This window comes from Balaenoptera borealis, assembly GCF_965194805.1.
Source record: "Balaenoptera borealis genome assembly, chromosome: 4".
In the NCBI taxonomy this organism is placed as follows: Eukaryota; Metazoa; Chordata; class Mammalia; order Artiodactyla; family Balaenopteridae; genus Balaenoptera; species Balaenoptera borealis.
The window spans coordinates 58300215-58313414 of NC_138861.1; the positions used below are offsets into that span (position 1 = coordinate 58300215).

The 13200-nt window shown below is 35.2% G+C and overlaps 2 protein-coding genes across 10 annotated transcripts in view; one reads left to right on the plus strand and one right to left on the minus strand.

Moving 5' to 3' along the window:
* The window catches only part of SHROOM3 (shroom family member 3), a 533396-nt gene that overhangs the window by 389975 nt on the left and 130221 nt on the right, over positions 1-13200 (minus strand). The gene's annotated exons all lie outside the window — the stretch shown is intronic.
* CCDC158 (coiled-coil domain containing 158) overlaps positions 1-13200 on the plus strand; it is a 102616-nt gene that overhangs the window by 66031 nt on the left and 23385 nt on the right. For 8 of the 9 annotated variants that reach the window (XM_082389323.1, XM_082389330.1, XM_082389325.1 and 5 more), the window contains one exon: positions 10883-11040. The exons of the other annotated variant lie outside the window; for it this stretch is intronic. In XM_082389323.1, coding sequence (XP_082245449.1) covers positions 10883-11040 — 158 coding nt within the window. The remainder of the gene's footprint in view (positions 1-10882; positions 11041-13200) is intronic. 9 annotated transcript variants of the gene reach the window in all.

The window sequence follows — 13200 nt, forward strand, 5'->3', positions numbered from 1 at the left end:
TTTGGTAACCACAAGTTTGTTTTCTATATCTGTGAGTCTGTTTCTGTTTTGCATATATATTCATTTGTATTATATTTTTAGATTTCACATATAAGTGATATCTTATGCGGAATCTAAACAATTTCTCTGTCTGACTTATTTCACTAAGCATAATGTTCTCTATGTCCATCCACATTGCTGCAACTGGCAGTATTACATTCTTTTTTATGGCTGAGTAGTATCCATTGTGTGTGTGTGTGTATGTGTGTGTGTATATCTATGTGCCACATCTTAATCCAGTTGTCTGTTCATAGGCACTTGGGTTGCTTCCATGTCTTGGCTACTGTAAATATTACTTGCTGTGAACATTGGGCTGCATGTATCTTTTCAAATTAGTGTTTTTGTTTTTTCTGGATATTTACCCAGGAGTGGAATTACTGGATCATATAGTAGTTCTATTTTTGGTTTTTTAAAGAACCTTCATACTGTTATCCATAGTGTCTGCACCAATTTACGTTCCCACCAACAGTGTATGAGAGTTCCCTTTTCTCCACATCCTTGCCAACATTTGTTTTTGTAGACTTTTTTTTTTTTTTGGCTGCACTGCATGGCTTGCAGGATCTTAGTTCCCCAACCAGGGATTGAACCTGGGCCTACAGCAGTGAAAGCAGCAAGTGCTAACCCTGGACCACCAGGGAATTCTCTATTTGTAGACTTTTTGATGATAGCCATTCTGACAAGTATGAGGTGATACCTCTTTGTGGTTTTGATTTGTATTTCTCTAATAATTAGTGATGTTGAGCATCTTTCCATGTGCCTGTTAGCCATCTGTATGTCTTCTTTGGAAAAATATCTATTCAAGACTTCTGCTCATTTTTTTGATTGGATTGTTTGTTTGTTTGATATTGAGTTATATGCTCTGTTTGTGTATTTTGGATATTAACCCCTTGTCAGTCACATAATTTGCAAATATATTCTCCCACTCTGTAAGTAGTCTTTTCATTTTGTTGATGGAAAGTTTCCTCTGCTGTTCAAAAACTTTTAAATTTAATTAGGTCCCATTTGTTTATTTTTGCTTTTATTTCTTTTGCCTTAGGAGACTGATCCAAGAAAATATGTCAAGGAATGTTCCACCTATGTTCTCTTATGGGATTTTTATTGTTTCAGGTTTTATGTTTAGGTCTTCAAACCATTTTGAGTTTATTTTTGTATATGGTGTGAGGAAATGTTCTAATCTCATTGTTTTACATGTGGCTATCCAGTTTTCCCAGCATCGCTTATTGAAGAAACTGTCTTTTCTCCACTGTATATTCTTGCCTCCTTTGTCATAGATTAATTGACTGAAGGTGCCTGGGTTTATTTCTGGGTTCTCCATTCTGTTCCATTGATCTATGTGTTTGTTTTTGTGCCAGTACTACACTATTTTGATTACTGTAGCTTTATAGGATAGTCTGAAGTCTGGGAGGGTTATACCTCCAGCTTTGTTCTTTTTTCTCAGGATTGCATTGGCAATTTTGTGGTCCCATATAAATTTTAGGATTATTTGTTCTAGTTCTGTGAAAAATGTCATGGGGTATTTTGATAGGGATTGCGTTAAATCTGTAAATTGCTTTGGATAGTATGGCCATTTTAATAAGATTATTTCTTACAATCCAAGAGTATGAGATATCTTTCCATTTCTTTGAATCATCTTATTTTCCTTTATCAGTGTTTTATAGTTTTCAGAGTACAGGTCCTTCACATCCTTGGTTAAGTTTATTCCTAGGTATTTTATATTTTTGGATGCAATTTTAAGTGGGATTTTTTTTAACTTTCTCTTTCTGATATTTCATTATTAGTGTACAGGAATGGAACAGATTTCTGTATGTTAATCTTGTATCCTGCAACCTTGCTGAATTCATTTATTCTAATAGTTTTTGGGTAGAGACTTTAGGGTTCTCTATATAGAGTATCATGTCATCTGCAAATGTTTTACCTCTTCCCTTCCAATTTGGACACCTTTTATTTCTTTTTCTTGTCTGATTGCTGTGGCTAGGACTTCCACTACTGTGTTAAATGGAAGCAGCAAGAGCGGACATCCTTGTCTTGTTACTGAATTCAGTGGGAAGGCATTCAGCTTTTCACTGTTGAGTATTATGTTGGCTGTGGGTTGGTTGTAAATGGCCTTTTGCTGAGAGTTTTTATCATGGGTGGATGTTGGGTTTTGTCAGATGCATTTTCTGCATCTATTAATTTAATCATGTGATTTTTCCTCTTTAGCCTGTTGATGGTGATAGATTATATTAATTGATTTTTGAATGTTGAACTAGCTTTATATAACTGGGATAATTCCCACTTGATTGTGGGATGTAGCTCTTAAAATAGATTGTTGTATTATACTTAGTAATATTTTGTTGAATATTTTTATATCTATGTTCATGAGAGATATTAGTCTATAGTTTTCTTTTCTTCTAGTGTTTTTGGTTTTGGTATCAGGGTAATGCTGGTCTCATAGAATGACTTAGGAAATATTGTCTACATCTATTTTCTGTAAGAGATTGTCGAGAGTTGGTATAATCTTTTCCTTAAATGTTTGTTAGAGTTCAGCAGTAAACCCATTTAGGCCTGGTGCTTTCTGTTTTGAAAGGTTATTAATTATTGATTTAATTTCTTTAATAGAAATAGGCCTATTCAGATTGTCTATTTCTTCTTATATAAATTCTGACAGATTATGTCTTTCAAGGAATTGGTCCATTTCATCTAGGTTATCAAATTTGTGGGTACAGAGTTGTTCATAATATTCCTTTATTATGCTTTTAATGTCCATGGGATCTGTGATGATGTCACCTCTTTCTGATAGAAATTTTTGTATCCTCTCTTTTTTTCTTAGTTAGCCTGGCTAGAGACTTACTAATTTTATTGATCTTTAATAAAAAGCAGGTTTAAGAACCTGCTTTTGGGTCATTGATTATCTCTATTGGTTTCCTGTTTTTAATTCCATTGATTTCAGCTTTAAATTTTATTTGTATTTTCTTTGCTTGCTTTGGATCTAATTTGCTCTTATTTTTTCCTAAATTCCCAAAGAAGCTTAGATTATTGGCTTTAGATCTTTCTTTTTTTCTAATATGTGCATTCAGTGCTATAAATTTCCCTCTAATCCCCACTTTTGCTATATCACACACTGGTAAGTTTATTTTCATTTTCATTTCATTCAAACTATTTTAAAATTTTTCTTGATATATCTGACACATGTGTTATTTAGGACTGTGCTGTTTAATCTTCAATTATTTTGGGATTTTCCAGCTGTCCTTCTGTTACTGATTTCAAGTTCAATTCTATTGTGTTCCTAGAGTAGACATTGTATGATTTTTATTCTTTAATAATTGTTAAGGTATGTTTTATGGCCCCAAATTCATATCTTGGTGAATGTTCCATGTAAATTTGAGAAGAATATGTATTCTGCTGTTTTTAGATGAATTAGTCTTTAGGTATCAATTATATCCAGTTGGTTGATGGTGTTGTTAAGTTCAACTATATCCTTACTGAATTTCTGCCTGCTGAATGTTTCCATTTTTGAAAGAAGGTTATTAAAGTCTCCAACTAATTGTGAATTCATCTATTTCTCCATGCAGTTCTGTCAGGTTTTGCCTCACATATTTTGATGTTCCACTGTTAAGTGCATACACATTAAGGATTGTTATACCTACTAAGAAAATTGACCTGTTTATCATTATGTAATGCCCTTCTTTATCCCTGATCGTTTTCCTTGCTCTAAAGTCTGCTCTGTCTGAAATTAATACTACTCCAACTTTTTTTTTAATGAGGACCATTTTTAAAGTCTTTATTGAATTTGTTACAATATTGCTTGTTTTTTATGTTTTTTTGGTTTTTGACCGCAAGGCATGTGAGATCTTAGCTCCCTGACCAGGGATCGAACCCACAGCCCCTGCACTGGAAGGTGAAGTCCCAATTACTGGACCGCCAGAGAAGTCCCCCGATATTTTAAAATTAGTGTTAGCATGGTGTAACTTTCTTCATCTCTTTACTTTTTTAAAAATTATTATTTATTTTTTATTTTTGGCTGCATTGGGTCTTCATTGCTGCATGCAGGCTTTCTCTAGTTGCGGCGAGCGGTGGCTACTCTTTGTTGCAGCGCGTGGGCTTCTCATTGCGGTGGCTTCTCTTGCTGCAGAGCACGGGCTCTTGGCACATGGGCTTCAGTAGTTGTGGCACGTGGGCTCAGTAGTTATGGCTTGAGGGCTCTAGAGCGCAGGCTCAGTAGTTGTGGTGCACAGGCTTAGTTTCTCCGCTGCATGTGGGATCTTCCCAGACCAGGGCTCGAACCTGTGTCCCCTGCATTGGCAGGTGGATTCTTAACCAGTGCACCACCAGGGAAGTCCATCATCTCTTTACTCTTAATCTATATGTGCTTTTATATTTGAAGTGGGTTTATTGTAGACAATAAATATTTGGGTCTTATTTTTTTGATGCACGCTGACAATCTCTGTTTTTTAATTGGTATATTTAGACCATTAACATTTAAAGTGATTATTTATATAGCTGGATTAATATGTATCATATTTGTTACTGTTTTTTGTCATTGCCTTTGTTTTCTTCCCTATTTTTGTCTTTCACTCTTTTCCTGCTTTTTTTTTTTAAATTGAGCATTTTGTAAGATTTTATTTTTCTCTCCTTTTGCACATCAATTATGGGTTTTTTTCTGCTTTTTTTAGTGGTTGTCCTAGAGTTTGCAATATACATTTACAGTTAATCCAGGTTCACTTTCATATAACATTATACTGTGTCATGGGTAGTGCAAGTACCTTCTAACAACAAAATAGTACTAATTCCTCTCTCCTGCCCCTTGTATCTTTGTTGTCATTCATTTCACTTATGCACAAGCATATATTAATAATACATATCATAATATATATTATATTATATATTTTATTAATATATATGATGTATGTACCTAACTGAATACATTATTGCTATTATTGTTTGAACAAACTGCTGTTAGAGCAATTAAGAAAAAGTTTTGTATTTTACTTTCACTTATTCCTCCTTTAATGCTCTTCCTTTCTTTATGTAGATCTGGGTTTCTGACCTTATAATTTTCCTTCTCTCTAAAGAACTTTTAACATTTCTTGCAAAGCAAGTCTACTGGCAACAAATTTCCTCAATTTTTGTTTGAGAAAGTTGTTATTTCTCCTTTACTTTTGAAGGATAATTTTGCAGGGTTCATAATTCTAGGTTGGTAGGTGTTTTTCTCTCAATACTTTAAATATTTCACTCAGCTCTCTTTTCGCGTGCATACATGGTTTGAAGAGAAGTCTGATGTAATTTTTATCCTTGCTACTCTATAGGTAAGGTGTTTTTTTCTTCTGGCTTCTTTAAAATCTTTCTTTTTTTTGATTTTCTGCAGTTCGAATATAATATACTTATGCATAGATTTTTGTGTGTGTGTTTATACTGCTTGGCGTGTTCTCTTAGCTTCCTGGATCTGTGGCTTGGAATCTGTCAGTAATCTTGGAAAATTCTCAACTATTATCACTTCAAATATTTCTCCTGTTTCTTTCTCTCTTTCTTCTCCTTCTGGTGTCCCCATTATGGATGTTACACCTTTATAGTTGTCCCACAGTTCTATTTTCTGTTCTATTCTATCTTTTTCATGCTTTTTTCTCTTTGTATTTCAGCTTTAGAAGTTTCCATTGACATATCTTGAAGCTCATTGTTTCTTTTATTGGGCATGTCCAGCCTACTGATAAGTCCAACAAAGGCCTTTTTCATTTCTTTACAATGTTTTTTCTTTCTAGCATTTCCTTCTGATTCTATCTCAGAATTTTAATCTTTCTGCTTACATTACCCATCTGTTCTTACAAGTCATCTACTTTTTCCATTAGAACTTTTAGTATATTAATCATAGTTATTTTAAATTCCTAGTCTGATAATTCTAAAATATCTGCCATATTTGAGTCTGGTTCTGATGCTTGCTCTGTCTCTTCAAACTGTGTTTTTTTGTCTTTTAGTATGCCTTGTACTTTTTTGTTGAAGGCTGGACATGATGTACTGGATAAAAAGAACTGAGATAAACAGACCTTTAGTGTGTGGTTTTGTGTTTTTTCGCCAGGAGTTGGGCTGTGTTTACTGCTTGCTGTAGCTGTAGGTGTCAGAGGCTAAAATTTTCTCAGGCGTCCTTGTTTTTGTTTCCCCTCTTGTCTTTGGGTTTCCCTAGAGACTTTCTCTTAAGGCCTTTGACATGCAGTTCTTTATGTTGTACTCTCATTATTATACAGAAGGCTTATTGATGTCATGGTGAGGTGTGTGTGTGTGGAACACTGTATAGCCCTATTATTAGGTCTGTCTTTTAGTGAGCCTATGCCACTTGGGTGGGACTCTCCCAAGTTCTCAGTTTTGTTACCCCACCACCACTGTCATCTTTAGGTAAGACAAGAAGGCTAGGGGGAGTTGAGTTGGGTATTTCCCTTCCCCCAGGTTGGTCAAGCTCTAGTAAAACCCAAGATGTTTCACCTCTGGTTTGATATCAAATGTCCCTTGAGGGCTGGATTTGTTAAGAAGAACAGAAGGCTCTGAGCATATTTCAAGATAGTTACTTTTGCCTTACTCCTGTCGGGAAACACAAGGGGATTTTTCTCCAGTCTCCATTCTGAGAACCTGATGGGGCTCCTGGAGGTAAAGCTTACAAAAATGTGGTGGCCCTAACTTGGAGTTTTTAATTCTTAAGCTTGTTCACACTGAGCCTCTAGCAATTCATCAATTTAAGTTTTTCTACCCTTTACTGGCTTCAGTGGAGGATCTCTGCTCCTGGACTTCTGCTCCAGTAAGCTATAATTCTGTATATTTGCCTCCAGTTTTGAGAGCAGCAGTTTGGCCTGTGTCCTCAGTTCTCCAGTGGATCTAAGGAGAGTTGATGATTATCAGTTTGTTAAGTTTTTTTCTTGTTGTGAGGAAAGAAGTGGTGACTTCTAAGCTCCTTATATATTAGATTGGACTGTTATGACTTTTCTAGATAATAGTTATCAGAAGTCCTAAAATGCCCTTTGATTCAGTAATATCATCTCTAGAAATTGATCTTGATAAAATAATCAGAGATAGGCACAAAGGTAAATGCATGAAGATATTCACTGAAGCATTATTTATGATAGCAAAAAATGGAAATAATACAACTGTCTAACAATAGGATATTGGTTTATAAAGGAAGGGAGTGAAGAAAAAAGAAAAGAAAGATAATGTCTCTACTTATATCAAGGAGAGCATAAGTAACTAGAATGCACAGTTAACCCTGGTGACATCTTCTTAGTGGCTCTATCCTAGTCCTAACACATTTTAATACTTTAAGTCTTATTACCTTTCTGGTCATTCTAGATCAGTAAATATGAAGCATATAAAATACTTCATGTGTTTTTATGCTAAGGGGAGAAGGAAGTGGAAACCAGCCTTTACTGAATACTTCCTATGTATATATTAAGTGCTTCTCATTCCTTATGCCATCCTTATAAAGTAAGAGTTATTTTCCTCATTTTTACAGATTAGGAGGTGGAGATTAAAAGAAGCATTTCCCTTGTTATAATGAAATGATCTGTTTATGCATTTGCCTCCCATATTAATCTGTATGGTCTCTGCAAGCAAGGACCAGTCTTATTTGTCATTTTACATTAGTTCCTAACAGAGTGTCTGGCACATAACAGATATCCTGCAAAGTCTGTTGGAGTGTGAAAGGTAACTTGTTCCACATCGCATAGCCAGAGAATGGTAGTGGCCATGATTTAAAAGCCTGTGCTGTCTTCCACTGGTACCACACTGCCTCTCTATTCCCTATCACCTCCAGAATGGGTTAGGAAGTGGTACTGGCATTTGTGTTACTATCTCTTTAGTAGTTTTAAAGATTCCCAGGGTACATTTGACTGATAAATCAATTCTTGTTTAATGCCTCTGAGTTTGTAGAGTAGTTGCCTTCATGTGATTTGTGAATTACTTGTAGTAATAACCAGACTGTAAGTATGGTGAGCTCACGTGTTCAACTATATGATTTAATACTTGTCCATATTCTACAATTTTGTGATTTTATGATCCTAAATTTGGACAGCTCATTACATACTGATAAAATTTCCTAATGAATATATCCAGTGAGAATTAGTCAGTGTATCACATTGGACAGATCATGGACTTTGAAGACAAGCAGATGATTTTTTATCCCAGTTGTGCCATTTACCCCTTGTGTGATTTTGAGCAAGTTGTTTAACCTCTCTGTGCCTCAGTTTTCTCATTTCTAAAATGGAAGTGATGACTTCTACCTTATTGGGTGGTTTGAAGATTAAAGTTTAAATGAGATAATATATTGAGTACTTGGTACATGGTAAACATTTGATAAATGGTGCCTCTATTAATTTATCTTGACAGTTGAAATGATGAGCCACATCTATGAGAGAAAGTTTGACTGGGATAGATATAGTCTTGAACTTGGTACGAAATACACAGAAATGCAAAGTACAGGACATGGAAGATGTGTATTATCAATAACGTGTGGAAAAGACCTGGGGAGCCTCAGCTGACTGCCTGCTCAGTCTGAGTCAGCAGTATTATGCTGCAGCCAAAAAAGGTTTTAAGGATAGTGCCCAGATCAAGGAAGGAGACAGTTCTCCTCCCTTGTGCTCTGGTCAGATTCTCCTTGAATTAAGAGAATCATTGATAAACCAGAGTCTGTCAAAAAGAAGCACAACCAAAGTGGTGAGAAATCGTGAGCCCATGCTACTTAAAAGAGTAGATGAATTGAGAAGATCTAGCCTGGGGAGTGTGTTAGAAAGTATAGGTGGGGGAGGGGAGGTTGGCATGATAAAATAAGTATCCATTTCTAAAAGGTTATCATGTTAGATTGTTCCCTCATAACACTGGGCGATAAAACTATGACCAGGGATGGAAGCTGTATGGAGGAGATTCACTTTAAGCCTTTCTTGCAAAGGATTAAAGCTATATGAAAATTAAACTGCCTTCCTTGGTTTTTGGTGATCAAGTAAATGCCAGATAAGTATATTGCTGGGATGCCGTAGAGAAAATTCATCATCACTTCTGACTGGAGATTGGACTAGAATTAAATGATATTAAAGACCCTTCCAACTTTATATTTTTGTGATTTTATATACAAGCAAAGTATGGGTTATTTGAAATGCAGTGTATAAAGACGGAGATGGTCGAACCAGTCCTTGCCTCTATGAAACTTATATTTTAATTGGAGGAACAACACAAATTTTAAAAGTTTTAAAGAGTATTAGGATGAAATCACAATAAGAGAATATCATAGGGCTGATTATGATTAATTGTTAAGTAAATGTTAATGTTAATTGAATACTTTTCAACCTTGTATGTTTTGTAAAGCACCAGTTACTCTCAAAGAACATGAGTGTCATGATCCTGGGGGTGGGGAAGGAAGCATATTTACATGTTTGTACGATATTATACTGATAAGTTATAATAAATGTCAAGGGCTTAAAATTTTTAATGACAAAGCTTATTAAATAAACTTTCTAATGGGCAGAAGATATGAAGGTCCAGGTGTTATATTGAGATTTCAAGGTTAGAACTAAAATGACTGAATATTGCAATAGGATAAGGTTTTTGAAGTTTTATTCCACATTAGATATGATGTCCACCAGGGCTAGGGCAGGAACAAAGCCAGTTTTTGGTGAAATTGGATCTGCTTAGAGACAAATGCTTTTATTTATGATTAAGAAACTTGTTCAGCATGTGTGCGATCAGCGGGTATATGGGAAATCTCTGTACCTAATACTCATGTTTGCTGTGAACCTAAAACTGCTCTAAAAAATAAAGTCTATTAAAAATGGTTCACATCTTCATATATTTTAAATTAATGAAATCAAATTTCATAATTTAATGGAGTCTAATTTATGAAATTCTGAACTCATCATGGTAATTTCTAGGTAAGGTGACCATCAGTAAACTGGAAAGAGCATAATTACCACACATTCAGTTAGAACTCTTGACATCTTCAGCTGGATATTTTACGTGGTTTATCAGTGGTGGTAGGAAGGGGAGGGGAATGTGAGGGTTATACCAGTAACATCAACACTTGGTTGATGTGGACCCTAGAAAAGTAATGCCCAAAGAACAAAAATTTTGCAGTGTTCCTCCTTCAGCAGCCAATCCGTGTGGCAGGTGTAACTCTGCCTTGGGACAGACACTTCTGGCTAAAATAGCTTGATGATGCCTGATGCCTCTCTAGCCATGAACATCCTCCAACTAAGTCCACCTGCTCACCAGGGCAACTTCTGACTATCGTTAGGTTTCCTCTCTTTTTGTGCCAATTGGGAACCTCTGTACTTTTTCTTATATTATAAATATTCATTGAGGAATACTATCTATTTGAAAATCTTTTTTATATTATTCTCCAACTAACACAGTTTGAAAATACTGGATGTCTCTTTCCTCATCAGTAAAGTGTTGGGAGTAGATTGACTCATCGCTAGAGAGTTCCTTATTTGTAAAGTTCTGTAGCTTTATAAAATTAGTTCAGCCCTTAACAAAAGTATTGGAATTATTTTGCCTGGAGGTAGTTGTAAATATTTAATGGCATGGTAAGATGTACATACCACATTGTTAAAGTTAAAAAATAAAAAAAGATTTAAAAATAGATGTTTATAGTTTGATCCTGTGTTTACATATATGTATAAATAGGTATACACACATTTATAGATTAGATATAGCACTGTGTGGATTATTGATTGAATATTATTGATTATCCCTGAGGAGTAAGATTACAGGTTTTTTATTTCCTCTTCTTTCTCCTCCATAATTTCTGTTTACCAGTTGAATTAATTTTATAATAGGAAATGGCATTCGAATCTGAAAAAAACAAAGTGTCCTTGTCTTGTAAATTGTTTTAATTCAGCACTCTACGAAACCTAACACAAAGGAAGATCCAACGAGGGACTTGAAACAGCTTCTCCGGGAGCTGAGAAGTGTGATCAACGAGGAGCCACCCGTGCCCCTGGGCAAGAGCGAGGAAGACGGGAGAGCACCGTCTCTGGGGGTCTCCTATGTGGCTGTGTAAGACTGAGTGTACTTGAGAGTGGGAAGGCTTCTCTCATCAGTGGGTAGCGATCACGTTGTCTATGTGGGACAACTTCTGGGGGGTTGAAGTTTCAGTAACTTTGAGGGGTATCTGGACATTACCAGGGAAAACAAAAGTGGATGAGTTAGCAAAAGTAAAACACCTTGACATCAAGAGAAAATAATAGCAATAGTTTTTCTGCTCAGAAATTAGTCAAGGCAACGTGTTACCCAAAGTTACATTCATACAGTAATTTATAGTTCCCAACAGATTTCACATCCATAATCTTATTTGATTGTCACAACAACTGTCTGTTTGAGACGAGACAGAGCAGGATTTATTTATCCTATTTTAAAAATGAGAAAAACACAAGTTCCAAAAGGTTGACTTACCTACAGCCATACACGGTGAAGCTAAAACTCAAACCCTGAGAACCACATAACTCTCCAGGTATAAGCTAATTGGAAAGCCTTGGTTCTCTAGGCATTCATGCCAATGACTTAAATTAATAAAAGTCAGATCCAAAACAGGATTCAACCAGTCCACCAGCCACTGCCTGCACGTACCTGCAGAAATCAATGACATTCTCATACTCTTTTCAAATAGTGTTTTAAATTTTTAATGTGTGCTACTATTAAATTAACTTAGAGCATGTTAATATGGTATATACTATAATCTTAGCGTTACAATACTAATTATATGTTGTTAGTATTATAATAAACCATTGTTTTAATTTTGTTTTCTGGTTATATGGCAAATATCTCAGAATAATACTTTCTGATGTAATACTTATATATAAATAATCTCCATTTTCTTAAGATGCTCAGTTAGTGTTTATTAACCTGAGGTAGCAAAATGTTAATTGGATTTGTCTATTTTTTATTAATAATATTATTAATAATAGTAGTAAAATATTAATAACAGTCCAGTTACCTAGTATAACATTGCATTCTCTGAATCATATGTTAGAAACATTCTACTGTCACTCCATCCAAGAATACTTATATGTGCAGGACACTTTCATTGTTTTAAAATGTTCTCATGTATTTTATTTTTTCTCAGTTTTTTTTTATTGAAGTGTAGTTGATTTACAATGTTATGTTCTGCTGTATAGCAAAGTGATTCAGTTATACACATATATACATTCTTTTTTTTTAATATTCCTTTCCATTATGGTTTATCATGGGGTATTGAATATAGTTCTCTGTGCTATACAGTAGGACCTTGTTGTTTATCCATTCTGTATATAAAAGCTTACATCTGCTAACCCCAACCTCCCCCTCCATCCCTCCCTCACACTCCCTCCCCCCTTGGCAACCACCAGTCTGTTCTCTATGTCCGTGATTCTGTCTGATTCATAGATAGGTTCATTTGTGTCATATTTTAGGTTCCACATATAGGTGATATCATATGGTATTTGTCTTTCTCTTTCTGACTAGCTTCACTTAGTATGATAATCTCTAGTTGCATCCATGTTGCTACAAATGGCATTATTTTGTTCTTTTTTATGTGAGTAGTATTCCATTGTATGTATATACCACATCTTCTTTATCCATTCATCTGTCGATGGACATTTAGGTTATTTCCGTGTCCTGGCTGTTGTGAAGGGCAGAGCACTTTCATTTTTGTCATAACTCTATAATACGCCTTCTAAGCCAGGGCAGTATTATTAAGCTCATTTGACAGATGATTACATTTAGACAGATTAAGTTGCCTCCTCCTATGAGGCAAAGAGACAAAGTCAGAAGTAAACATTAGAGCCCCTGGCTTCCAGCACTAATCATTCCACAAGATTACCATGACTTACCTGATCAAAATTCCATCACTTCAACCACTAATGATGGGCTTGACTATATTGAACTGTATTCAACATGAATATACTTAGCCCCTGCTGTTAGAGAGTTTATGTTAATTTGCTGTAATCCTACAAATGACCTTGTCATTTTAAGCTTTGTCACCAAAGCCGAAACTCAGCCTCAAGCTTTTAAGGGTTCAGGAACAAAAACATTTCTAAGTTGACAAATTCCAGGGGTAGCATTTTGCAAAATTTGCTTGGAGGCCTAAATTCTACTGTTGTGCCTTAAAGAAGAGTTACATACGTAGGAGCAATTGATTATTCTAAAAATACATGGAATCTAGAAATTATTCTTTGTATA